At 41.4% G+C, this 27716-nt stretch overlaps 1 protein-coding gene across 3 annotated transcripts in view; it reads left to right on the top strand.

Moving 5' to 3' along the window:
- The window catches only part of RBMS3 (RNA binding motif single stranded interacting protein 3), a 755157-nt gene that overhangs the window by 574685 nt on the left and 152756 nt on the right, over positions 1-27716 (top strand). For all 3 annotated transcript variants that reach the window (XM_043540891.1, XM_043540894.1, XM_043540892.1), the window contains one exon: positions 14085-14164. In XM_043540891.1, coding sequence (XP_043396826.1) covers positions 14085-14164 — 80 coding nt within the window. The remainder of the gene's footprint in view (positions 1-14084; positions 14165-27716) is intronic.

Raw genomic sequence — 27716 nt, 5'->3', positions numbered from 1 at the left:
CAGGAAGAGCAGAGGAAGTGTATCTGGAGAACACAAGTTGCTTGAAAGCCCCAAGGATTCCAAGCTCCTGAGAAGAGGTCAGGAGAAAGATTTAGATTTAAGAAACCCTGGCTGGTAGGATGTTTTAGACAGACTAAAGTAGACCTTGTGTCATTGTCATGAGAGAAGGAAGCATTTTCATGTTAACTAGAAGGAAATGCTTATATAAAGCTTCCTCAGCTAGAAACCCTGTTAAATGTAGTAGGTTTCTTTAAAAAATAATAGTAGTAAAGAATGGGATCTGTACATAGAAGGGGACAGAAGAGGTAAGTGGAAGAAGGAGCAACTTATATATCCACTTACACTGTAAATAAATGTCTCCCGCTTCAAAAGAAAAGCAGATATCACTTAGCTTTACAGAGCATTCATGAGACTGTACTTTTGAACAGCAAGCAAAATTATGACTGAGTTATTTTGTGAATTCCTCTGGAATACACTATATCTTGGTATATCATGACACTTCTCCCAGTACCATAATACCATTGAGTAAAGTGGGGTTACTGTGTGATAATGAGGCAGCTTGTAAGATAACTGGCATTGTAATGTTACCTTTCTCCTTGATATACAAGATCATCATATTCAAGGAAATGTTAAGGTATTACTGTCTGAATTCAAACGGTAAAAGACAAACCGATTAGGGTGAAAGATAGTACGCCATTCTATACGCACCATCTATGTTAACAATGTTAACTTGACTCTCTGAATTCACTACCTGCAGCTCAGCATTATCGGATGATAAACATTGCATTGTAAAAGTTGCCTGTGTTCATGGATATGTATTTAACTGATAACATTTTTTTTAACTCAGTGTTAATGCAACACGAAGGTCGTGTATTTAAGCACACAAAAACAGGAAGGGCAAAATCCTGGCTTCATTGAAGTCCATGACAAAATTCCCATTGATTTGAATGAAGCCAGGATTTCTCAGAGCCACAATCGAATGCTGAATCTTCACTTTGCCCTTGGGCACTAAAATTTACAATCCAATCTTTAATGACATGATATTTCTCTTGTAACAAGGCACTATTCAGTTTCTTTGTACAGTGTGTATGTCACTGTATATAGATGAGGCGCTTTATGGTTGCCTAGAAGCATGTGGGGGTGCAGGCTAGTACATCTATAGTGTGAGCACACACAGTAGGTGTGCGTGACTCTGAGGTAATCATGGGGTATCAGCTGTATTTATATGGAGAATCGATGTCCCTCACCTTTGACTCCATTAAGGCCACTTTGTACTGGTCTGCAGGTATAAAGCGTACCTAAAGCTCATTTAGCTGGAGGATTATCCCTGTCTGGGGGGAGTCCTGGGTGGCTTTAAGCCATTGTGGTGCCCCCTGTGCCTCTCTTCTCCTCCTTATCCCTACTGTAAGTTTCTAACCCTCATGGTTGTGGAGGAAAGCATGACCCAAAGGGCACCTAGAGGCTCAAGAACCAGAAACCAAAGAAAAATGAATGCATTATGTATTTTAAAATTCATGATTTTTAAGCCAATTTCATGCTCTTTTGGGGACTGCATCCTGAGTTTTGTATGCTTGGTGTTAGCAAAACTGCTGATGAGAGCGGCAAGGGAAGCTGAGAGGAAAGATCCATGAGGGTAGGATGGAGCTAGGATGTGGTGTGGGGTTAAAACCATGGAGTGAAATGTTGAACTGTAATGAATGGGCAAGCTGTGGAAGTAAAGAAAGTTGATGTAACTGTGGTCATACTTATTTCACCATCTGAGGAGACAGACTACACGTGTTGGAATCTGGAGAGCTAGCTCTTGGGAAGGCCATAGGGAAGAAGTTACCATAGTCATGGTGGAAGGAGATAGAGTCAAGGCAGTGCCATGTTGCCAAATGGTGGTAGGCATATGTAAAGATACATACAGAGGTCGTGGGGGAAGGGCAGTTTAGGGGCAAAGATGATGCCACATTGGAGGCAACCAGAGGGTGTCAGTTGAGGAGAGAAATAGAGAAGATCAAGTTAGCTTGAGGATGTTCCTCTTGACCAAGGGAAGCACTTCTGTCTTTGAAACATTTAAGTGAAGGCAGTTGAAATGAAACTATACAATTATTTGAACAAGTCAGACATTATCTTGGATGCTAATGTGTATTATAGGAACAGAAGATTTTGTATATTGAATCAAAAGAATGGTCTGTCAAATCCAGTATTTTGCCTCTGATAGTGCCTTAGAGGAGAGTGAAAATCCCGCAAATGCATCTAGATGACTATCCAATATGCTGTTAAAAATTGTTTCCTAATGCCTATGGTGGATAGAAAAGGGATAAATAGCAAAACAGAAAATATCATATATATCCCATGGTGTGCCCACACCTTGAATACTGCATGCAGTTTTGGTTCCCTCATCTCAAAAAAGAATATATTAGAATTGGAAAAGGTGCAGAGAAGGGCAACAAAAATATTTCGGGGAACGGAACAGGTTCCATATGTGGAGAGATTTAAAAGACTGGAACTGTTCAGTTTAGAAAAGAAATGGCTAAAGGAGCATATGATAGAGGTCTGCAAAATCATGAGTGGTATGCAGAAAGTGAATAGGGAAGTGTTATTTACCCCTCCACATAACACCAGAACTGGGGATCACCCGATGAAATGAATAGGCAGCAGGTTTAAAGCAAACAAAAGGAAGTACTTCACCCAACACAGATACAATCATTCAAGCTCATTGTGATGGGACATTGTGAAGGCCAAAAGTATAACTGAGTTTAACAAAGAACTAGATAAATTCATGGAAGATAGGTCCATCAGTTACCCACAGGAGAGTGGGTTTGGGGGGGGGGTAACCTGGATTTGTGCTGGAAATGGCCCACCTTGATTATCATACACATTGTAAGGAGAGTGATCACTTTAGATAAGCTATTACCAGCAGGAGAGTGGCGTGGGGGGAGAGAAAACCTTTTGTAGTGATAAACTCCCATTTTTTCATGGTGTGTGTGTATAAAAACATCTTCTGTATTTTCCACAGTATGCATCCGATAAAGTGAGCTGTAGCTCACGAAAGCTTATGCTCAAATAAATTGGTTAGTCTCTAAGGTGCCACAAGTACTCCTTTTCTTTTTGCGAATACAGACTAACACGGCTGTTACTCTGAAACCTATTAGCCAAGATGTAGCCCCATGATTGAGGGGCGTAACTGCATGATCCTTGTGTCCCTAAAACTCCAACTACCAGAAGCTGAGACTGGATGACAGGGGATGGACAGGGGATGACTCGGACAGGGGATGACTCAGACAGGGGATGGACAGGGGATAACTCAGAATTGCCCTGTTCTGTTCATTCCCTCCAAAGTATCTGGCACTGGCCAGTATCAGACAGGATACTGGCCTATATGGACCATTGGTCTGATGCAGTATGGCTGTTCCTATGTTCAGTTCAAGCCCTAACAGATATCTGAGAGAGGATTCTGAGTAACACAGCTGCATGTTGGAAAACTCTGTGGAGTGAGGTTATCTCTTCTAAGTCCCTGGCCCTACATTCATTACCACTTTTGCAGCCTCTTTGTACGGTTCAGCCATACCATTTTCCTGTCAGAGAGCCTGTCAAGGTTCCTCCCCTACTCTGAACGCTAGGGTACAGATGTGGGGACCTGCATGAAAACCTCCTAAGCTTATCTTTACCAGCTTAGGTCAAAACTTCCCCAAGGTACAAAATATTCCACCCTTTGTCCTTGGATTGGCCGCTATCACCACCAAACAAATACTGGTTACTGGGGAAGAGCTGTTTGGAAACGTCTTTCCCCCCAAAATACTTCCCAAAACCTAGTACCCCACTTCCTGGACAAGGTTTGGTAAAAAGCCTCACCAATTTGCCTAGGTGACTACAGACCCAGACCCTCGGATCTTAAGAACAATGAACAATCCTCCCAACACTTGCACCTCCCCTTTTCCTGGGAAATGTTGGATAAAAAGCCCTACCAATTTGCATAGGTGACCACAGACCCAAACCCTTGGATCTGAGAACAATGAAAAAGCACACATTGCCAGGGGAAGAACTGTGAGCTGTGGTTGGATCTCTGGAGTGGGGTAAGTGGGACTCCCTGTGTAGTGAGAGCTAGGGCAGGGACCAAAAATAAAACTGATCCAAGGATGTCAGTGAAGTACTGAGGAGCCCAGATACAAGGGTGATGGATTGCATAACTTTTGTGTTAAATTAATTACAAACAAGACCCCAGAAAGGGAGATTTTAATGTGAAACACCAGTTGTGTGGTGTGCAATTACCCTAGCAACACATAAGAGGAGGAAACTGAGGCATGGTGGCATACCTCAAGGGGAAAGATACATCAGTCGTGTTACAGTGTCAAATCCTGATCCCACTGATGTCAATGTTAAAACACCCCATTAAATCAATGAGACAAAAATTGGGCCCTAAAATCCTCTAGTAAAAACTCTTAGGATATTTTTGTTGAAAAGTAGCAGCTCTTCAGATGTAGTCATGTAGATGGGTTCTTTTGTAACAGAAATAATATGAATGCTCTACGGTGTTTTTTTTAATAAATACCCTAGTTAAATGTTCTATTTAGCACTGTAAATTACACTTCATAGTGAGCCTTTTTCGAAAGATGTTTTTAAATGGTAAGTACAAAAAAGGGTTAGAAGCCACTAACTTTTTTTTTATTGTGTTTGCTCTCTCTTAAAATGACCTTGCAAGATTCAGCCCCAAGCAACATTTTACAGCAAAGTCATAAACCTCCAAAAAGAGAAATTTATGTTGGAAATGCAGACAGTCAGACACTCAACCATTGCAGTGCTAGCAGGTGCCAGTATAATACTGAACCTGTGAGTGAGAAGACAGTAGCATAAATCAGCCAAGGTCTGGCTAGAAATAACGGTGTGTTCATGCCATCCGTTTCCCTTTTCCAGTAACATGAGAGAATTTGTCCAACATAAACTGTCTTAAAATAATGTTATGGTGCTGTTCACAGAGGATGACCAAAGTTAAGAACTTCACAATTATGTTTCTCCCTCACCTGAGAGAAAGAAGAACATTGAGAAAGCACTTTGCCTTCTTTTTTTTTGTGACTAGATGTTTTGGGTTTAGGGGTCTGGTGTTACTTTTGTTGCATGGTTAATATGCTTTTAATTAAGTTTTTAATTGAGTGAATTTCTTTGCATGTGTTTGTGGTTTTTTAATTAAAATAATCTGATGTTTATTGCCTTTGTTACACTTTACATTTAGTCTTCGGGAATCATATTTGACTAGATGCCTGAAATTTACATCATGGACTAAAAAAAGCAGCATGGAACAGGGGCAGCAACATAGTAGGCCTCATCAAGGTCTTGTCTCATTTATAATACACTGACTTTAAGGGAAATAGAATAGCTCCTTATTTACACTGGCCAAGTGAGATGAGAATCAGGCCCTCAGTCTGCTCTCTCAAATATAGTTGTGTGTAATAAAAGGGCGGCTCATAGCATCTCACTAGTGTGCTGCACATGGATTTTGTGTGCTCAAGTGATAAACAAGTTCCTTTAATTTAAGCAATACAGATTCCAGCCAGTGAACAGTGAAGCCTCCCTAGATCTACCTCTTACCAATAGAGAGGCTGTTTGGTACAAGGGAACACAAGCTAGCTGAGTTAGCCATAGGAAGAAATGGCTTCACAGAATGCAGCCATAGCAGGCTATTACATTTCAAGAAAGCAAATTTGTAAACTTACCCAGTGAGTTTAGTACTCTGGTAGGAAGTAGTAAAATCCTTGAGTATGGAAGAAAGCCTGGAGAATGCCGACAAACCCCATAACTACATGCAATAGGCTACAATTCCTCAAGGGAATAAAAAGAAGAGAAGGAACGAAAAAGAGCCAAAATAGTTTCACAGTTACAGCTAATGAAACCGTGCAGGGTCCATCGACTGAGTTTGGTAGGAAACAGGTGATTTGTTTGAGGGCTCAGATTTTCTCTTAGACAACTCTCCACCCTTCCCTTCTCACTCCCAGGAAGACCCTGACATCTTCCCAATCTCGTCCCATACCCAAAACAATACCTGTATTGTCTTTTTGGGGAGCAGTGTCATATGTCCCACTGTGCATGTGCACACACACACTCACTTTCTCTCTCGCTCCCCGCCCCTCCCCCTCCTAGGCCCTAGTCCTACCTTGTCTGGTCCTCAGGTGTGACCGTTCTCACATCTGAATTTAGGGGACAAAGAGGTCCATTTCCCCTACTTCCATTGCACAGGATTCCAGAGTGAGGAAAGAGGAAGCATCCTGCTTCTCTTCCCCTCCCCCGCAAACATACGCACAGGTATCAGGAGGGAGATACTGACACACCACTGCCAGCTGGCTCCTAGACCAGTGGTTCTCAATATGGGGTCCATGGGCTGCTTGCGGCCCAATCAGCACACAGCTGCGGCCCATGTGACATCCTCAGGTCCATACAGGTAGTATATGTATTGTGTTGATGTGGCCCCCATAACACACACAGCTGCATATGCGGCCCACAATGGTAAAGAGACTGAGAACCGATACCCTAGACTAGCCACAGGGACCTACAGTGCATGATTAATGCTTGACAGTAAAGTATCATAGACTGTGTAATAGGTTCTCAAATAAAGTAATGTAAACTCCATGAGTGAAGAATAGTAGATGGAAAAAAGTACTAGAAAATGTGTTGTAATAAACTATCATGCACTGGACTAGGTCAGCTCTAATTGCTGTGGCTTGACGATTATCCAGAATATTCAACTGTATTTTAGCCCACCTATTCTCACGCTCCCACTGAACAAAACCTCTATCCTGGACACAGTCAGAGAGCATAAGAACAAAATGTGGTCTGAGTTACATGCCTGGGAACTATGAGGTCCTGATTGCTAATCCTGGGTCTGACTCCAATTCCTTCTGTGTCCCTGGGCGAGTTACTTAACCTCTTTGCTGCAGTTTCCTTATCTGTAGAATATTTTTTTATTTCCCTACCACATAAGGGTATCTCAGGGATTACTTGATTAATGTTTGCAAAGCACCTTAAGATCTTCAGACCGGTATTAATATAAAAATTAATAACTCACAGAAGGGAACCATAATTTGAATATAACAGAGACCCTTTAATTCCAAAAAATCTCCGAATATTCAGGTGGCATTTAAAAATACAGGGCCCAGTTCTCACACAATTTACACTAAGGAGTCTAAAGGGGCCTTAGTGTAAGTGCGAACCAAGCCACATAGTTTTATTGCTTAGTGAGAATTACAAGATATCAAATATTTGTTATGTAGTAGCCACTTAATCAGCATGTTGCTCTTTCTAATATATGTTTATGTTCTTAAACTTTTACTTGGCATTTTATTAATCTGCATAATGAGTAAGTACAGTAGATTTATTTCCAGAAGGCTTTCTATATATTTATTTGCACTAACATTGTGAAGGATCCCCATTATTTATAACAGCTAATAATGACTCCTGTGGAGCCACAATGGTCTATAAGGGGGAATAATACAGATTTTTAAAATAGAATAAATTTTTGTTTGCTAGGGAAGGATAAACCTCAAATGGTTTGGTGGTAAGATTCACTCAGATTAAGCATACGGAATTCTAATTCTTTATATGAACTTTATCCAGACATCTTGAGTTTGCAAATTTGGGCTGGAGATTTGATGAGAACAGCTTTTCTTTAGAGATTTTCAACACTTTCCTGCTGGGCCAGAAATATAGTAAGAATAGCTCTCTTTATAGTATTTGGGCGCCTCAATTTCTAGTCTTAATCAGAATCAAGAGGTACAGAGAGAGGCAAATGAAAAGGAAATTCAGAGTTTTTAAAATAATTATCCAAACCTTTAAGAATATTAAAAGGATTTGGCCTATGACTTTGGTGGGGTCATATTTTCTCCAAACTAATTCTTACCCAACAATGATATTTACAAGATGCACCCTAGTACCTTCAGAAATGTTGTAGGGCATGAACTGGTCTAGTGCCTGGGACTTTTTCCATTAAATTGTGGACTACTACCAAAAGTGCACTATTAAAGAGAGTTTGAAAGCAATATCTTGTGAACCATCTAGAACAGAAACAATTTTGTTTTACCACTAGAAAGTTGGTATTACCCATTTTCCAGAGGTATTTTACATCCATCTCTTTCCATGACAAATTGTGACCTTATTAGGATCTTTATTTCTACAATCTTGTTTTCCAGTTTACTTTATTTCTTACATAATTTTTGTGGCCATTACTTTAAAAAAAAGGACGATGCAGACTTCAATCATATGTTGAGCTCTGTGTGGGTGGGCCCTTTTGCCCACACACAGCCCCATGTTAAGGGTCAGGCTCTTGTACAGTATGTAACATGAGCATCCCAAATGTTATTTCTGCCCATAGCAAGTGCTGAGGGTCTATCAAAATTTCAGTGGAATTAAAACAAGATGGTAAATCAGAATGACAGGGAAGTCAGGTTTCGATATCTCACCACCTGCCAAGGCTAGAAATGCATTGGGAGACCCGCAAAACTGTTTCCAGGAGTAATAAACACTTTCTGCTGCTAGTCATGAATTAATGAGTAATTTAAAACACATCAATGAGTTGTTTCAGTTTATTAAATAAGATATTGCACATTTTAGGATAATCTCTTAGACGTACTCTTTTACTACTTTCTTAAAGCAAAAATAATTAAATCCTTCAAATCCCAGAGTAATTTTGCTAAAATATCACTAACCATTTGATTTAATCCTGCTAACAGTGAGGACATTCAGAGTTAAATTTTCAAGCTTAGGTGCCTAAATTGCACCTTGGAAACACAAGCATATATAAATTCAAACATGGAATTATGGTCCAGATCCTCAGGTGGAGAGAATTGGCATAGCTCCATTCACTGGCCCTATGTATGTGTGCAAAATGGATAATCTGTAATTTCTGCCTGGAGAACCATAAGAGGAGCTAATGCGGTGGGGGAGGAGGCAAGATTTCACAATGTTGTTTTATTTTCAGAATGCTAGAACCTTCTCTGACTCTCCAGATCCTCCAGGAGTTGGGGAGGGAACTGAGGATGTGCTTCAATAGATTACCCTGGCCAAATAGCCCTTATAATTCCATTTGCAGATTAACTCCTGTTTACCAATCACCTAGGGTCATCCTTACAAACTGTACATATAACTTCCCACTTACATATATGCAATTATTTGTTTTGTGTGCACAAATGCACATTTTTCAATCTTTGTCTATCTTGAGAATTTTTGTATATCTTGTGATTTTTCTGCACAGGAATAGATGGTGGGTGCAGCTTGATCAGCCAGCTTTGAAAATGTGCCCCTCACAGTCAGTGCGGGAAATCTAGGCTGCCAACAGTGTGTCCGTGCACGAACTCACTGTCTTCTCAGAGCCAAAGGGTAAATTCTGATGTGTGGTGCTGCAGCTCCTCAGAGTGTGGTGAAGCACGGGATCTATCCTTCATTCTAAATGTTCCCGTTTTCTATGTGAAATCAAACCTTACGAGTAAGGGGTAATTTTTCAGAGGTCTCCATTTGTGAACCCACAACTTTGTTCACAGAAGTGACTTGAGTGTGCAAAACTTATGCAATAGCAATAAATGTATGGATTGCAAAACTCATTTGCACTCAATTTACAGCCAATTTATGTAAATTCTGTCCTTTGGTGCATAGCTTTTGAAAATTTTGAATTCTTTTTAGCACTGTTTTTATTTAAATAAAAAATTTGCCAGTGCAACAAAATGCACAGCAGTTAGCTATATATATGTAAAATACACACAAACACATATATGTCTGCACACACATACAATTATGCACTTAACATAATATATAAATACAGTATACAAAAACTATGTTAAAAGAACATTATTAAGCTTGCAAAGTCTAGCACTCAAAAGTTAAGAAATGCCAGAATTTGTCCCTTGTGTGTTTGCATTATTATACAGTCTTGACTTACATGGTCACACAATTTTTTTCCACAGGACTGCTGACTCATTCGGTTCCCAATGGCTCCTAGTCCCAATCTTCTTTCCCAGGGTCCTCTCAGTTTCTCCCCGCACAGTCTTTGGCTCGGTCTCTTTACCCAACCAGTCCTGGTTCCTAATCTGATCTGTCTGATCCCTCCTTCACCTTCTTCCCTCACCCGTTAGTTCTCAGTCCCAGGCTCCTTGCCCAGCCACTCCCCATCTCCCTGTGCCTCCTCATCTGGTTTCAGTCTCGTCTCTTCCAACTACTGGCTCACGGCACCACCAACCCAGTCCTCTTACTCCCATTCCCAGTTTCCTTTTCCCCCTCTCGCCACCAGCCTAAGGTTCCAGTCTTCAGCCAGTCTATTCCCTGGTCCCCCAGATCCAGTTCTTGTCCCCTATGCATTCAAATCACACAGCTTCCTCCTCTTTGCGGCTTCAGCATGGGGGGATTGAGGGGGAGGAGAGGGTCATTGACAGCACAGGAGAAATAGGTTTCCTGCTCTCAGTTTAGGTGCCTGGACTCTCACCCAGCCCTGGCACAACTTGCAGCCCAGAACTACAATTGCAGGGAAAGTTCTGCTTAGCCCCACGCTGGACCAGCTTGGTGCAGACAGAACCTTGGGGAATTTAGCTGCTATAATCGAAGAAACGTATGTGTAATGTGATTTTTTTAAAAAGGCTTATAACTTGGACAGATTTGGACAGATTTTCACAAGGACAGTGAAAGCACATCTCTGACAACAACAGTCAAATTTCAAGCCCTTGCTCCAAGGCATGGGGATGCTACAGCTTTCCAAAGCAAATGAAGCCAGAATTTTTTAATGTGGGCAAAACAATGTATTTTTCCCTAATCTTGTTCTTGGAAACAGCTGAATTGGTTTGGCTGAAATTGTCCCTAAACCAAATCCACTTGAGGCAGATAACCATCATGCAATATTTCAGCCCAAATGGTGACAGTTTGGCGAAGTTGTAAACACTTGAAAATAAGGTCTCATAATGGAGTAGTTATAATATTAAAGTCATATCTATTTCCTGTAGTCTCCATACCACCCCAATGATTTTATAACCTTAAATATCTCAAACAAAAGAAGAGGTGATACTTCACCACATACTACATATGTATATTTGAAAATTATAATTCATGCATCTGTCCATAGGTGGGAGACATATCCAAGATGTCTCAAGTGTTACTTAATGGCTAGAGGTCTAATTAACATATTTCTGGAAGGAAGGTCTACCTGCCACACACAGCCGTTCTGAAAGACTCAAGGGGATTCAGGTAGCATGGAGGAATAATGCATGCAGTTGTAGTTATTCAGCAGCACATCGGAATGGAACATGTAAAGACGGCTTTGTCTATTATGCTGCCTTTTCAGGCCAAGTTGATAATGCTAGTGTCGGTTTCAAGTGAAGCGTGTGCCAGATTACAGATAGCTAGTGCTGGCATTTGAGAGCCGTTAATTGTGAAACTTGAGAAGAAAATGGGTGCATTCTTTCTAAGACAGCTATTCAGGAGATGGCCTTTTTATCCTAGAGCACTGTGGGTTTCACTTTTATTCCCTTCCCACATAAAATGTGTGGAGTGCGCTGAGGCTCTTTCACTTGGCAGCTCCTCAATTGCATTCTTTGCCGCCGCTGCTTTGGCTTGTTAAAATGTGCCCCATGTATTCAAATGAAATTGTCACTGCTGTTTGGTGCAACATAACGTGGTTTGACACTAAGCGCCCGCAGCTACAGACAACAGACTTTTCTTGCATTTATGCTTTCAGAGACAAGGGTCTCTAAAGGCTTGCTGCAGACATTCGCTTAGTTAAATCTGAATGAAGCCAAAGTGAACAATCTAAGTAGCTGTCTTTGTGCTCGTGGAAACAGCCCATCCTACATGAAATGGCAGTAAAAACGGAGCTACAAAAGACTGTCTCATGGTTAGAACCCAGAAGGGACAATTATAATGGTTTCACCCAAAACAAACTAAGAAAAGATTTTGTACTGCTTGGACTATTAATCATCCTATTCTCTTGCTCAGTTTTTTTTTTCTAACTCTTGGCAAACTCCTATCTAAGGAGATAAGCCGCCCCTCTCAGCACTGGGTTGAGGCTCTAGAGAATAGGTACGCTCTGCAGAATGTTGTTCTTTCCCCCCTTACTAGTCCGTGGTAGGAGTTGTATAGGAATTTATTTTAAAAGGATCTTGACTTGTGAGAATGAAGTAATACTTAAGTCATTAGAGTCTCCTAGCTGGAAGAACACCTAGATCAGAATCAAAATATGGAACGAGTATTGAATATAATCTTTCAAGAGAGCTTGAAAAAAAATCCACAATGTGATATCTGTAGTGTCTTTGCTGCCTAATTATGAGTCATCATCCCTGTCCCCCAGCCCCAGACATTTTAATTCCTATTCTGCAGCATGAGCAACTGTTCTCAGGATCAGTTAGCCTGTTGAGAGGGTCCGTTTAGGTCCTGTAAAATGGCTTGTACGTTTCTTAAAATGATATAAACTCGGCTCAGGATTTGGCTCCTACCTTTGTATTCTTTATAATCACTTCAGTCCTATAGGTGCATATTTATTATTACTGCTGCAGTCCTATGCGTGTCTTCGAACTACAATTCACAATTATATCAGGTGAATGATGAGTCATTTCACCAGGACAAGATTTTGTGCAGTAATGTCTGTCTCCATCCATGGCTTGCACTCATGTAATTCACAAGTACAAATTTCTGTTGGTTTTGTTTTATAATCAATTTTCCATAATTTATTTACTCTGTAATAATGAAATCATAGAAATGTACTCAATGAAAGGTTCTCAAGTCCAGGCCCGCATGCTTAGGCAGTCCCATGTAGACCTAGATTATCACTGATAGCGGTTATCTCACCTCTTCTTAAAAACTTCCAATGATGCTGATTCCACAACTTCCCTTGAAAGCCTATTCCAGTGTTTAATTATCCTTATAGTTAGAAAGTTTCTCCTGATATCTAACCTAAATCTCCCTTGCTGCAGTTGTTTCTTGTTCTACCTTCAGTAGATATTGACAGCAATTGATCACCATCCTGTTTATAACAGTCCTTAACATATTTGAAGACTTTTATCAGCGCCCCCTTTAGTCTTCTTTTCTCATTACTGGACATACCCAATTTTTTTTATCTTTCCTCATAGGTCAGGTTCTCTAAAACTTGTATCATTTTTGTTGCTCTCTTCTGGACTCTCTCCCCTTTCTCCACATCTTTCCTAAACTGTACCTCCTGAAACTGGACAATCCTCCAGTTGAGGTCTCAGCAGTGCCAAGTAGCCTGGGACAATTACACTCTTGTTAGTACACCCCAGAATAATATTATCCTTTTTTGAAAATGTCTGCAATTGTTGACTTAGATTCAATTTGTGATCCACTGTAACCTCAAGATCCTTTTCTGCTGTACTACGACTTAGCCAGTTATTTCTCATTGTGTAGTTGTGCATTTGATTTTTTTTCTTCTTCTCCAATTTATCCAGATCATTTTGAATTTTAATTCTGTCCTCCACAATACTTGCAACCCATCCCAGCTTGGTGCCCTCTGCAGATTTTATAAGCATGTTCTCCACCCCATTATCCAAGTCATTAATGAAAACCTTGAATAGTACCAGATACATGACAGACCCACTAGATTCTTCCTCCCCGTTTGGCAGCAAACCATTGATAACTAGTCTTTGAGAAGTTGTTTTTTGGGGTTTTTTTGTTTTTTTTTAAACAGTTGTGCACCCACTTTATAATCCTGACTTATTGTCATTTCACTCCCCTTCAGTTTTAGCTTAGGTCCTGTATCTTTTGCACATTCTTTGGGGGCATTTTGGGTGCATCAGAAATTTGGAATCAGGTCCTGAGCTTTTTCAAGAAGCACTCAACATGTCCTTGTTTGAGGTGTTCCCTAAGACACAAAAGCAAGCTGTTAACTGCCACGGTTCCAGCCTGCATGCAGCCAGGAAAAATGCTGCAATGCTTGATAGTGGCAAGTTCTCCTTGCTAGCTAATACCATATTGTAATGAACTGCTCCACCTGCATCTCTGCAGAATTCAGCAAGAGCAGCTTTTGAGATTTCTCTCGACATCTGTGTCGGGCCTTCCTTTGCTGACTGCACACTTTCATAATACTCTAATAATAATTGCTTCTTCCTCCCCCTTTTCTTTTCCAGAATGGAGTCTACAGAAAAATGTGAAGTAGTAATTCAACATTTTAATGGCAAATATCTAAAAACTCCACCTGGTGTACCAGGTAAGTGTTCCCATTTCTTCTTCACTAAAATAACATAAAACATAAACATTCCTGAGGCATACTAGCCAATTTAGATGATAGGAATGCTGGAGTACATGCTGAGAGTTGCAATAATATAGGTTTGCTGTTATGTCTCCCCATCTAAGCAAACACACATCTTTTATTATGAGCAGTGATCATTGTTTTATTTTTGCTTTTACCCTCCAATCCTCGTGGAATTTACAATGTTGGCCCTGCCCTCGTTAGTACTATATGAACATTTATCTATAACAAAAAAGAAGTTTAAATAACCACTGCGATAATTTTTACTGTATACATTTTCCATTTTTATTGTATGGATTTTGTTTAAATTTCTCAACTGGGGCAAAATCCAGATAGATAAATAGTGGTGGTGTTGTAATGTTAGTTTTTAAAAAAAGAAGAACGAAGGCTGAACTGATATTTCTGTGCTTACTGAGATTCAAGCGATAGGGGTTTCTAAACCTCTTAGCATTTTTGTTCTCCTCTGGACTCTGTCCAGTTTGTCCACATCTTTCTTAAATTGTGCTGTTCGCAGTTGGACACAGTACTGCAACAGAGGCCTCACCAGTACCAGGTAGAGCAGAGCAACTACCTCCTTTGTCCAACAAACAATGCTCTGTTAATACATTCAAGAATACCTAAATACCACACTTCTTTCTGATTTATTTTTGCCCCATAGTTTGTTTTACTTTCCACATTTGACAACACTTTGGGTGAAATCCTAACCTTACTGCAATCACTGGCAAAACCTCCATTGACGTCAGTGGTGCAGGATTTCAATCTTTGTGCATAGTCAATTTTGCTATTGTCAGTTTCTCCTGTTGCTTGTGTGATTCTCTCTTCTAAGAGGGGAGACTAAAATCTAGGAATACAACAATTGGTAGAGGATCTCAAGAGTATTTGTAATATCCACAGCTACTATAGATTAATGTATTTAAAGTTGCCTATATTTCAGGTTGTCACTGTCTCCTTAAAAACTTCAGCTTTAGGGTATCTACATAATACATGATTTTTGTACTTATCTTTTGTTCTTGCAGTGACTCAATTAAACCTCATCATTTTCTGTTAGAGGCAGAAAATTTAGCATCATCATATGTTTTCAGTAGCGTGTACATGCCACACATAAGGCTCTGACAATGGGCCTCATATGCCTCTCTGGTAGTACATAGGGGATTTAAAGGAGTGACAGTGTTTTCAGTGAGAATTCCACTGGTGCAGAAGCCACATAAAGCTGGCATATATGGTTCCACGTTGTCTCCCTCTTCTCAGCTCCCCAGGGTGGGAGAGGGGGAGCGGGTGATGGGAGAGCAAGTGGTCATAACACTTTGCAGGCCGTGCCATCCCCTGAAGCAGGCGGAATTGAGGCGATTCAAAGGTTCTCAGAGCCACTTTTCCAACACCACCTGCTCCTGCACTGTACTTCCCGTGATTTTTTTTTTCTGGGTTTTCTAGCTACTTTCCTATTCAAAATGTTTTAAGGTTAAATACAAAAAGTACTGACTTCAGGGTTTGCCTTGGGGTTGTGTGTGAATATTTGCTGTTGATAAATTAAGGTTATTGATGATGACGATGATGTGGAAAAAGAAACTGAGAGCTGAAGACATATAGTAGGTGCTTAACTATTCAGCTGTGGATGTTTTAAATAACTACTCATTCATCACTAGCCTGCATAGCAATGTACAAATTGTTATGGCTTGATTTTGCTAATTTCATTTAGATATATTTACCCAAGGAATATAGTCAAATTGGAAATAATATATATTGTGGGTTATATATACATACAGACACATGTACGTACACTATATATATATATATATATATATATGAAAGATGATGGCATTAAGCTATGTATTAATAATTCCCATCATAGGATTGTCAGATACTTCATTCATATCTGCTTTTCTTCAGAGCCAGAATGACCATATTGCAGGAGAGATCAAAATGCATTTTATAGGTGTAATTAGGCCAACAGTTATACAGTTTGGTTGGCAGTCACCCTCATTTTTAATGAAAAATTGCAGCATGCAAAAACTGCATGTTTTATCATGGAATGATACATCTTGGTCAACATGGCCTCTGCTCAGATCAAGAGGGAGCACAGTATGCTAGGACCTGTAATTTCCATGGGCTGCACTTACATGTCATTGCCTTCCTGCCAAGTGATAGCACATTACAAGCCCTTGCCAGTCAGTTTCCTATTGGGAGAAACCAGTGATATGGAATCTTAGAGGGGTTTTTAATTTTTACACCATATATACTAGTCCTTGAACAGAGGTGGTCCAAACAGCATGCAGGCAATCCTTTCTTTCAGGAATCTCAGCCAAAACCCAATGCTCATATTTCAGGAGCAACTCTGCCCCCAAAGTTGACCCTTGCACCAGCTATAAAAAAAACTCTACATCACAGAACTAGCAACAATGAAGCATTTCTTCAAAGACTGAGTAGTGCTAGCACAGTAAGCAAAAGACCTTCCGCCATACCAATATTAACAATAAAAATTAAAACTAATTTATGCAAATTAGGCACAGCTGTCAGGATCCTAGCTTGTTGTCAGTATCATCATATGTTGGGCAGTTTAGAAATCACTGTCATAGTCACTCTGCTGAATCTGAGTGCTTGACAACACTGTTTCTTAGCTCCCAGTTCTGCAAAGACTTACACAATATGAGCAGCCCCACCATACTTTCTGGGACTATTCAGAGTATGTGAAAGTAATCTCATGGGCAACTCTTTGCAGGATCAGTGTAGTTTTCTAATGAGTTTTCTTGTTTTGAGATGTTTCTTGTTGTTTACGCCCATTAAACTCTTTCTTATACATTGCATGTTTCCTTACGTGGAAAACAAACAATATTCTAATTAAAAGAGAGTTAACTGCACAACTACTGTATACAGTAATTGAATGATGTGATCATATAAATTATAGTAAAATCACCTCCATGCACGAGTATGTAACTTCTAACACAAGCTATAATATTCCATGTTATGGACTTCTCTCCTTAAAGTATTTGCTGACAGGTTTTCAGATTCAGCTGATGTAGGTAATCTGTTTGAAACATGGCATATGATAGATTTGTGCTGTATCACATTAGGGGCAAAGAAATATATACAGAGGCCTTACTTTTGGCATTTCTTCCTGTGTGCATACAGTGGGTTGCAATACAACCCTATCTAATATCATAGCTACACCTGATGGTAGCACTGGGAATAGCAAGGACTCTGTTAGTGCAGGGTTTCAGTCATTATAACCCCACATACTCTTTCGGCAAGTTTCAGAGTTAGTCAAGACCAGCTCACACATAGGAAAATTAGATATAACTACGACAGTCGTAATTTATGTAACCCTATGCCTGTATTTCTTCTATTAGTAACTCTTTCTGCTTGATAGAACATTTAAATGAATGCTACTGATAGGTTTCCACATTTAAACAATGATAAATTGGCTTTATTGAGCCAAAAAGAGCTATATATTGGAGGGTGAAAGTTAGGGACAAAGATATTTTTCTTTATTTTTAGTAGTCATTAATTTAGATGTCAAACAGGAATAAAAATGGGATATACAAAGCAATAAAAGTGGGACATAAAACAAAATAGGAATATCGATGAGATAGCATATTTATCTGTATTTCAAGCTGATACAGTGGAATTGGATTTTAATGATCATGACTTGTTCTGGTCGTTCAGCTACAATATATGAATCAGATCTTATTTTCCAAAAGAGTTCCCATTTGAGAGAGTTGTTCAATGTGCTTTCTCCTTGCTTATCCTTATCAGTCGTCATTTGGTTGCACGGGTCAGATAGGAAGTGATTTCTCCAGTGTTTTAAGAATTCTCATCTGAGTACCATTCAATTCCAGGTAAAGAATATTACAACTTATGGACGAGCCAGTTAGAATCATAAATAATTTGACTAATTTCACTGTGCACTAGACCACCTAGAAGAACTCACTTTGTCCTTGTAAGATGGAGATTTTGTATCTGCAAACACAGTTGATTTGGAATGATCAGTTTCATCGATTCACATAGAGTGAACATTTCATAATAATATCAAATCATGGTGCCCCCAGGATCCATGCTTTTAAAGTCAGTTCTACTGTATTCATTATTACACTTCTTAAGAGCTCACAGAACAAATATGATCTTTTGAATTAGGAAGATATACATTTTTCCTTTCCTTGCCAGTAATATTAGTTTGCTTTTTACCTACTGCTAGAAAGGGTTGGTCCAAGTTTCTTCGTATTCACATAGTTTCTCATCACTGCTTCTGGTCAATTTATACGTCTCTGTTATAAACCTGTATCTAAGCCTCTCGGTAAAGATAGAATCATTTTGCTTTATCCTCCCCCTAGCAATTGCTTATCTTCCTGCACGGAGACACAAGGAGAATCAAGTCTCCTAGAGTATGTCTACACTATGAAATTAGGTCGAATTTATAGAAGTCGGGTTTTTAGAAATCATTTTTATATAGTCGATTGTGTGTGTCCCCACACAAAATGCTCTAAGTGCATTAAGTGCATTAACTCGGCGGAGTGCTTCCACAGTACCGAGGCTAGTGTCGACTTCCGGAGTGTTGCACTGTGGGTAGCTATCCCACAGTTCCTGCAGTTTCCGCTGCCCATTGGAATTCTGGGTTGAGATCCCAATGCCTGATGGGGCAAAAAACATTGTCGCAGGTGGTTCTGGGTACATGTCATCAGGCCCTCCCTCCCTCCCTCTGTGAAATCAATGGCAGACAATTGTTTTGCGCCTTTTTTCCTGAGTTACCTGTGCAGACGCCATACCACGGCAAGCATGGAGCCAGCTCACCTCACTGTCACCGTATGTCTCCTGGGTGCTGGCAGACGTGGTACTGCATTGCTACACAGCAGCAACAACCCATTGCCTTGTGGCAGCAGACAGTGCAATAGGCCTGAAAACCATCCTCATCGCTTCCTAGGTGCTCCTGGCCGTCTCTGTAAGGTCAGTCAGGAGCGCCTGGGCAGATATGGGCGCAGGGACTAAATTAGGAGTGACTCGACCAGGTCATTCTCTTTAGTTCTGCAGGCAGTCCTATTTTACCATCTTATGGTGAGCAGGCAGGAGATGAGGATGGCTTGCAGTCCTACTGCACCGTCTGCTGCCAGCCAAAGATGTAAAAGATAGATGGAGTGGATCAAAACAAGAAATAGACCAGATTTGTTTTGTATTCATTTGCTCCCTACCTCCCTCCCTCTGTGAAATCAACGGCCGACAATCGTTTTGGTGAGGTCTGTCAGGGGCACCTTGAAAACTTCAATGGAGATTCAGTTCTGCCTGAAATACCGGAGGGAGGGATAGCTTAGTGGGTTCAGCATTGGCCTGCTAAACCCAGGGTTTTGAGTTCAATCCTTGAGGGGGCCATTCTGTGTGACAGTTGTTTTTGTTTCTCCTTGATGTAAAGCTACCCCCTTTGTTGATTTTAATTCCCTGTAAGCTAACCCTGTAAGCCATGTCGTCAGTCGCCCCTCCCTCTGTCAGAGCAACGGCAGACAATCGTTCCGCGCCTTTTTTCTGTGCAGACGCCATACCACGGCAAGCATGAAGCCCGCTCAGATCACTTTGGAAATTAGGAGCATGTTAAACACCACACGTATTATCCAGCAGTATATGCAGCACCAGAACCTGGCAAAGCAAAACCGGGCGAGTAGGCGACGTCAGCGCGGTTACGAGAGTGATGGGGACATGGACACAGACTTCTCTCAAAGCACGGGCCCTGGCAATGCGGGCATCATGGTGCTAATGGGACAGGTTCATGTGGTGGAATGCCGATTCTGGGCCCGGGAAACAAGCACAGGCTGGTGGGACCGCATAGTGTTGCAGGTCTGGGACAATTCCCAGTGGCTGAGAAACTTTCGCACGCATAAGGGCAGTTTCATGGAACTTTGTGACTTGCTTTCCTCTGCCCTGAAGCACATGAATACCAAGATGAGAGCAGCCCTCACAGTTGAGAAGCGAGTGGCAATAGCTCTGTGGAAGCTTGCAACGCCAGACAGCTACCGGTCAGTCAGGAATCAATTTGGAGTATGCAAATCTACTGTGGGGGTTGCTGTGGTGCAAGTAGCCAATGCAGTCAAAGACCTGATGATATCAAGGGTAGTGACCCTGGGAAATGTGCAGGTCATAGTGGATGGCTTTGCTGCAATGGGATTCCCTAACTGTGGTGGGGCCATAGACAGTACCCATATCCCTATCTTGGCACCGGAGCACCAAGCTGGTGAGTACATAAACTGCAAAGGGTACTTTTCAATAGTGCTGCAAGCACTGGTGGATCACAAGGGACGTTTCACCAGCATCAACATGGGATGGCCGGGAAAGGTATGTGACGCTCGCATCTTCAGGAACTCTGGTCTGTTTCAAAAGCTGCAGGAAGGGACTTTATTCCCAGACCAGAAAATAACCGTTGGGGATGTTGAAATGCCTATAGTTATCCTTGGGGACCCAGCCTACCCCTTAATGCCATGGCTCATGAAGCCGTACACAGGCAGCCTGGATAGTAGTCAGGAGCTGTTCAATTACAGGCTGAGCAAGTGCAGAATGGTGGTAGAATGTGCATTTGGATGTTTAAAAGCACGCTGGCGCAGTTTACTGACTCGGTTAGACCTCAGCGAAACCAATATTCCCACTGTTATTACTGCTTGGTGTGCGCTCCACGATATCTGTGAGAGCAAGGGGGAGACTTTATGGTGGGGTGGGAGGTTGAGGCAAATCACCTGGCCGCTGGTTACGCGCAGCCAGACACCAGGGCAGTTAGAAGAGCACAGGAGGGCATGGTGCGCGTCAGAGAAGCTTTGAAAACCAGTTTTATGACTGGCCAGACTACGGTCTGAGAGTTCTGTTTGTTTCTCCTTGATGAAACCCCCCGCCCCTTGGTTCACTCTACTTCCCTGTAAGCTAACCACCCTCCCCTCCTCCCTTCGATCACTGCTGTCAGAGGCAATAAAGTCATTGTTGCTTCACATTCATACATTCTTTATTAATTCATCACACAAATAGGGGGATAACTGCCAAAGTAGCCTGGGAGGGATGATGGAGGAGAGAAGCACCGGGTGGGGCGGTGGAGGAGGGAAGGACAAGGCCACACAGCACTTTAAAAGTTTAAAACTTTAAAACTTATTGAATGCCAGCCTACTGTTGCTTGGGCAATCCTCTGGGGTGGAGTGACTGGGTGGCTGGAGGCCCCCCCGACCGCATTCTTGAGCATCTGGGTGAGGAGGCTCTGGACCTTGGGGAGGAGGGCGGTTGGTTACACAGGGGCTGTAACGGTGGTCTGTGCTCCAGCTGCTTTTCCTGAGCTCAACCATATGCTGGAGCATATTAGTTTGATCCTCCAGCAGCCTCAGCATTGAATCCTGCCTCCTCTCATTACGCTGCCGCCACCTTTCAGCTTCAGCCCTCTCTTCAGCCCGCCACTTACTCTCCTCAGCCTGCCACCTCTCCTCCCGGTCATTTTGTGCTTTCCTGCACTATGACATTGTCTGCCTCCACGCATTCGTCTGTGCTCTGTCAGTGTGGGAGGACAGCATGAGCTCAGAGAACATTTCATCGCGAGTGCGGTTTTTTTTGCCTTCTTATCTTCACTAGCCTCTGGGAAGGAGAAGATCCTGTGATCCTTGAAACACATGCAGCTGATGGAGAAAAAAAAGGGACAGTGGTATTTAAAAAGACACATTTTATAGAACAATGGGTACACTCTTTCACGGTAAACCTTGCTGTTAACATTACATACATAACACATGTGCTTTCGTTCCAAGGTCACATTTTGCCTCCCCCCACCATGTGGCTAGCCCCCTCCCCCGCCCCCATGGGTAACAGCGGGGAACAATTCTGTTCAGCCACAGGCAAAGAGCCCAGCAGGAACGGGCACCTCTGAATGTCCCCTTAAGAAAAGCATCCTATTTCAACCAGGTGACCATGCATGATATCACTCTCCTGAGGATAACACAGAGAGATAAAGAACGGATATTGTTTGAACGCCAGCAAACATACACTGCAATGCTTTGTTCTACAATGATTCCCGAGTACGTGCTACTGGCCTAGAGTGGTAAAGTGTCCTACCATGGTGGACGGAATAAGGCTGTCCTCCCCAGAAACCTTTTGCAAAGGCTTTGGGAGTACATCCAGGAGAGCCGCAAATGCCAGGGCAAATTAATCATTAAACATGATTGCTTTTAAATCATGTATACTATTTTAAAAGGTACACTCACCAGAGGTCCCTTCTCCGCCTGGCGGATCCGGGAGGCAGCCTTGGGTGGGTTCGGGGGGTACTGGCTCCAGGTCCAGGGTGAGAAACAGTTCCTGGCTGTTGGGAAAACCGGTTTCTCCGCTTGCTTGCTATGAGCTATCTACAAGTTCATCATCATCATCTTCCTCAACCCCAAAACCTGCTTCCGTGTTGCCTCCATCTCCATTGAAGGAGTCAAACAACACGGCTGGGGTAGTGGTGGCTGAACGCCCTGAAATGGCATGCAGCTCATCATAGAAGTGGAATGTTTGGGGCTCTGACCCGGAGCGGCTGTTTCATGCAGCACTGCTTCGGGTCCCTGTTACGGCCTCTGTCCTTCATGCCTTGGGAGATTTTGACAAATGTTTTGGCATTTCGAAAACTGGAACGGAGTTCTGATAGCATGGATTCCTCTCCCCATACAGCGGTCAGATCCCGTACCTCCCGTTCGGTCCATGCTGGAGCTCTTTTGCGATTCTGGGACTCCATCATGGTCACCTCTACTGATGAGCTCTGCATGGTCACCTGCAGCTTGCCACGCTGGCCAAACAGGAAATTGAAATTCAAAAGTTTGCAGGCCTTTTCTTGTCTACCTAGCCAGTGCATCTGAGTTGAGAGTGCTGTCCAGAGTGGTCACAATGGAGCACTCTGGGATAGCTCCCGGAGGCCAATACTGTCTAATTGCGTCCACAGTACCCCAAATTCGACCCAGCAAGGCTGATTTTCGCGCTAATCCCCTTGTCGGGGGTGGAGTAAGGAAATCGATTTTAAGAGCCCTTTAAGTCGAAAAAAGGGCTTCGTTGTGTGGACGGGTGCAGGGTTAAATCGATTTAACGCTGCTGAATTCGACCTCAACTCCTAGTGTAAACCAGGGCCTAGTGTACTTGGAAAATCACCATCAGAGTTTGAAAATTATCCTCCCAGCAACACAGTCATTGCCATACAAGGAAAATAAGCTCTAGTTATTGTGGTGACCTCTTTATGAATTTCAGTTTAAAAAAAAATGAGGAACCTGATGACGTTAGCAGAGGTATGCCTCCATGTCTGTTGTTAATGTCAAATGCTCAAATAGTCATCCGATTGCTAGAAGAAAATAGCCAATCTGGTTAGGGCTAAATGCAATTGATTCCGAATTTTCAATTGGATTCCTAGCAGCTTAATCGAGATGGCACAGAAGTGAGCAAATCTCGTGTTTTGGACCACATCTCCTCTACCTCAAATTCCCTTTATTTCTTCCAGTTATCCATAAGCTTTTAATGAATACATTATGGGTTGTTAATCCTTGTTAATACCCTCGCAGAGGTGTGTCTGATCTGTTCACTTTTCAATACAGTCCTCTCCCAACCTGTAAGTTCCCTTAACATATGAGGTTTCATAACTTTACCAGAAGGAAAAAAAAGTTTCATATATAAGACCCAACTTCTGTGCAACTCTTGTAAAGTAAGGAATGATCCATTTGAACAAAGCTAGGAATAGACCGCTGTCAATCATTTAAGTGTTCTGGCCACCAGTACAGGAGGAAGGCGTAAAGTACCATGCCCCCACAAAGAACAAGCAGACAGGGTGCCATGAATATGTCTTATACGTATTCAGGGCTAAAATGCCATTTGTTGCTTGATTTTCTAATTTCAGTTGCCATTTATTGTCTCATAACAAATTGCATAGCTATTCAGTTGCAGATCCAGACTTCTCTGTTTCATCCCAGTGCCAGTGAAAAGGATGTTTTCCTTCACTTCGAGGCTCTTTGCTGGAAAGACTCATAATGCCTAAGTAAATTGAGCAGTGCTATGTCTGTGTTCGTAAATCATTCTTGCAAAGGGTGTTGCTCTGTCTAACCCCTTGGTGTCTTTCCAATCCAAAGGGACTTTATCAACTAATAAAAATGTTGTGATGTTGAGCCTTAGATATTCAGTGTGAGACAATTGACTACTGCAGAAATAATTAGTTAATATCTTTATACTTCTTCCAGACTGAGAAAAAAACTGCAAACTCTCTGTACTTGACAGGGCTAACATGAATTCCATCAGCACCCACAACGCCTTGGATTATTTTATTTTCCATCCTGTCCAGTAGCTTGGCAGCAAGTCAAAAAGTTTGGTGTTGGCTCGTTTTGTAGGAGTTGAATTCTCCAGGACATAGTGGACTTTACAAAGGTTGCCATCCCAGCTCGTGCTTCATGTGTACAGGCTTGTGGAAAGCATGGCAGGAGTCAAGAAATGCATGAGCAAGGGAACAAAACTACGTGCTCAGTGAAGATGTGACTGTACAAGAGCAGGCTGGAGCCATGCTTGTGGTGTGGGGTAGCCTGCACTGCATCCATCAGTGCTAGCTCTCTTTTTTTAACAGCTGTTAATCATATTTCACTTTACAAAACAGCTACATTTTCCATCAACAAGGAAGTGAGTTGTCTCTTTCTACTGACAAGTTTGGGTACAGTTTTAGGGGGATATTTTCAAAGGCACAAAGGACTGTTACATGCCCAGCTCTTAATACCCTTTGCACCTCTGAAAATGTTCCCCAGAGTTGTTGGGCTTGTCCACACGGTGCTTAAATCTGCACCAGAAACATGTAAATTTTAGTCCTCACCAGTGTGTCATGCAATAATTGGGCTACATGGACTCTACTGGCATGCACTAAAAGTTCCCTGGTGTGCGTTGAGATAGTACAGTTTGAAATGGGAATAGATTAATGTGCGCTAGGGAACTTCTAGTGTGTGCCAGCCTCAGCCACGTGGGCACTAGTGCAAACAAAAATGTATATCCCATGCCCTCCCACCCCCAGTGGAGTCACAAGCACCATATAGAGAAGCCCCTTATCTCTTTTTTTGAACACATTCAAAAAAACTCTCTGAACTTTGCTTTTACAACTCTCTGAACTTCCTTTTTGTTTTGTTTTGTGAAGGAAGCTGTCCTGAGTGCAGTGACTATTCCCTACAACTACTTCCATTCTGCTACATCACAAAGCTTTGTAGCAGTTATAGTACTTCCTTAGTTTCATTTTCCTTGCAAATATTTAGGGTCATTAAAAGCTTAATGTGGACTGAGTAGCATAGGCCATAGAACGAGCTCTGGAAAAACCCATTAAATATTAAATGATATTCATGAAAGCGGTGGAACACTGTCATTTTGGTAGTACCTCCATTAATAGCATTCAACTAAACCAACATTTGTGGCAGATTATCTACTTCCTTTTTTAACCTAGGCAGAAATTGTCCTAAGCAATCAATAGCTTTATATACCCCATCTCTAATAATATTCACATTCTTTTGCTTTTTGACCACAGGGTCTTTGTTTCAAGTTCTGAACGGTTGTTATTGACCAGGATTCTCTCCATCTTCTTTTGTGCTCAGTTGTTACTTTTCTTGTTGAGGCTGGAAATTTCTTTTGCCAGAATAAACAGTTAATTTTGTTTTCCATTCCTGCATCAGTTTGAATATTTCTCTCTGGTCAACTCATGGCTTCTTGAACCCTAAGAATAAACTCAATTTCTTTCATCTTTGTTCTGAAGAAGTAGTCTTAGCCACATGGAATCACACATGTAAGAACAATATCTTTCCTAAGGAGGAGTGAATAAAACAGAACACAATATTCTAGATGAAGGCTAGCAGGTGTATTGTGCAGTAGTAGTATCACTTCTTTTCCTGTTCCTCTCCCTCAGTGAATGGACAACAGTGTCTTGTTTGCTTTTATTGGTATTGTAGCTGTACTCTGGGTTCATAGACTTAAGATAACCTTCCATAACCCTTTCTTTTTCAGTTTGCTGCTTAATTTTAATTTAATTGTGTCCCTTTGTGTATGTGAATAACACATTGCTTTTTTTTAAAGAACTATTCCCTTGAGGAGTTCAGACCACTTTACAAAGTTAGGTAAATGTAACTAACAACACCTGACGTGGAGTATGATGAGGAGAGGGTTGTGACTTGCCTGAAGTCACATAGCAAATCAGCAGTACAGTTGGGAACAGCACCCAGGTTTCCTGGCTCCCAATACTATGCCTAGTCCATCAGACCACACAATGAATGGTGGTGCATCTATGCTCTGAACTGATGTATACTTATATAATGGTCAGTAAGAGTTCAGTTAGAGCCCTATAAATATATAATACATCAGCAGTGCAAAGCAACCAGAAAAGAGGCCAACAGTTTGGTTTACAATTAGTTTGTAAAAATGTGTTGAGTGCTCTCAGATCTCTGAATGAGATCTTAGATTGTAAGTGGCAGGGACCATCTTTTAGTTCTGTGTTTGTACAGTACCTAGCACAATGGGGTTCTAGACCATAACTAGGGCTCATAGGTGCTACAATAATACAAATAAATAATAATTTTAGTACCATTAATATTACTGTGGACTTTTTAAACAAAGGTGTTACATTTTCCACTTTGCTTTCCTCAGGAATGATCTGTATTCCAAAAACAAAATAATTCCGTCATTTGTACCCTCATTTCCTGTAACACATATGATGATAAGATGATCTGAATTTGTTACTTTGTCTACCTTCCAAGCATTTGGTTTTGTGCAAACAGCTCCATTGTTATCTGCTGAGCATAGTGTATAAATCTTCCCCTACTGTATCAGAAAATATGATCCCTGTAAAGACAGTTGCAAAAGAACTGTTTAACAAATTTTCCATTTCCTTATCCACATCTCTGAAATTCCCTACTGTCATTTTTATCTTTTACTTTCTATGCATTATGAATATATGTGCAGAACTCTTTGTTGTTAGCAGAAATGTCTTTTTCATCTTGAGCCCCCTAAACATCCTTTTACCTGTCTGCAGTTTGTGATATTTTTATAAATCTCACAATCCTTGTTTTGTCAGATGGTTTATAATTTTTAATTCTTTCCACTTATCTTTTATAGTAAACCTTGCATCCTCACATAACTACAGTAGCCTCATGTGACGCATGGCTAGAAAGGGTTAAACATCCTGCAAAATAAATAACCCTCAAAAGACATGTGGAGGGATAATGTTTGTGTATTTATATATGCATGAGTAGGGTCAATGATGTAATCAACAGTCCCTGTCTATGCTGTATTCTGATACTTCAGAGGTCGAAAGAACATCCTATCATTTAAATGAATTGTAAACACGGGATATCTCTATATTCATCTCTCTTTGAAATGTATAGCAAATAATCTGTGAATGGTGGAGGAACAAGCAAATTGTAACTTTGCAAAGTGGTCTGAACTCCTCAAGGGAATAGTTCTTATGTTAATTCCTATAGCTAAGTACCGATGATGGACCTCCTTCAAAGTCATGCTAATTACCTTTTGAACTCCAACTTGTCAAAATACA

This window comes from Chelonia mydas, chromosome 2 (assembly GCF_015237465.2).
Source record: "Chelonia mydas isolate rCheMyd1 chromosome 2, rCheMyd1.pri.v2, whole genome shotgun sequence".
Taxonomy (NCBI): Eukaryota; Metazoa; Chordata; order Testudines; family Cheloniidae; genus Chelonia; species Chelonia mydas.
Note: the sequence above shows the minus strand (reverse complement) of the source record. Positions and strands in the feature narration are given on the sequence as shown.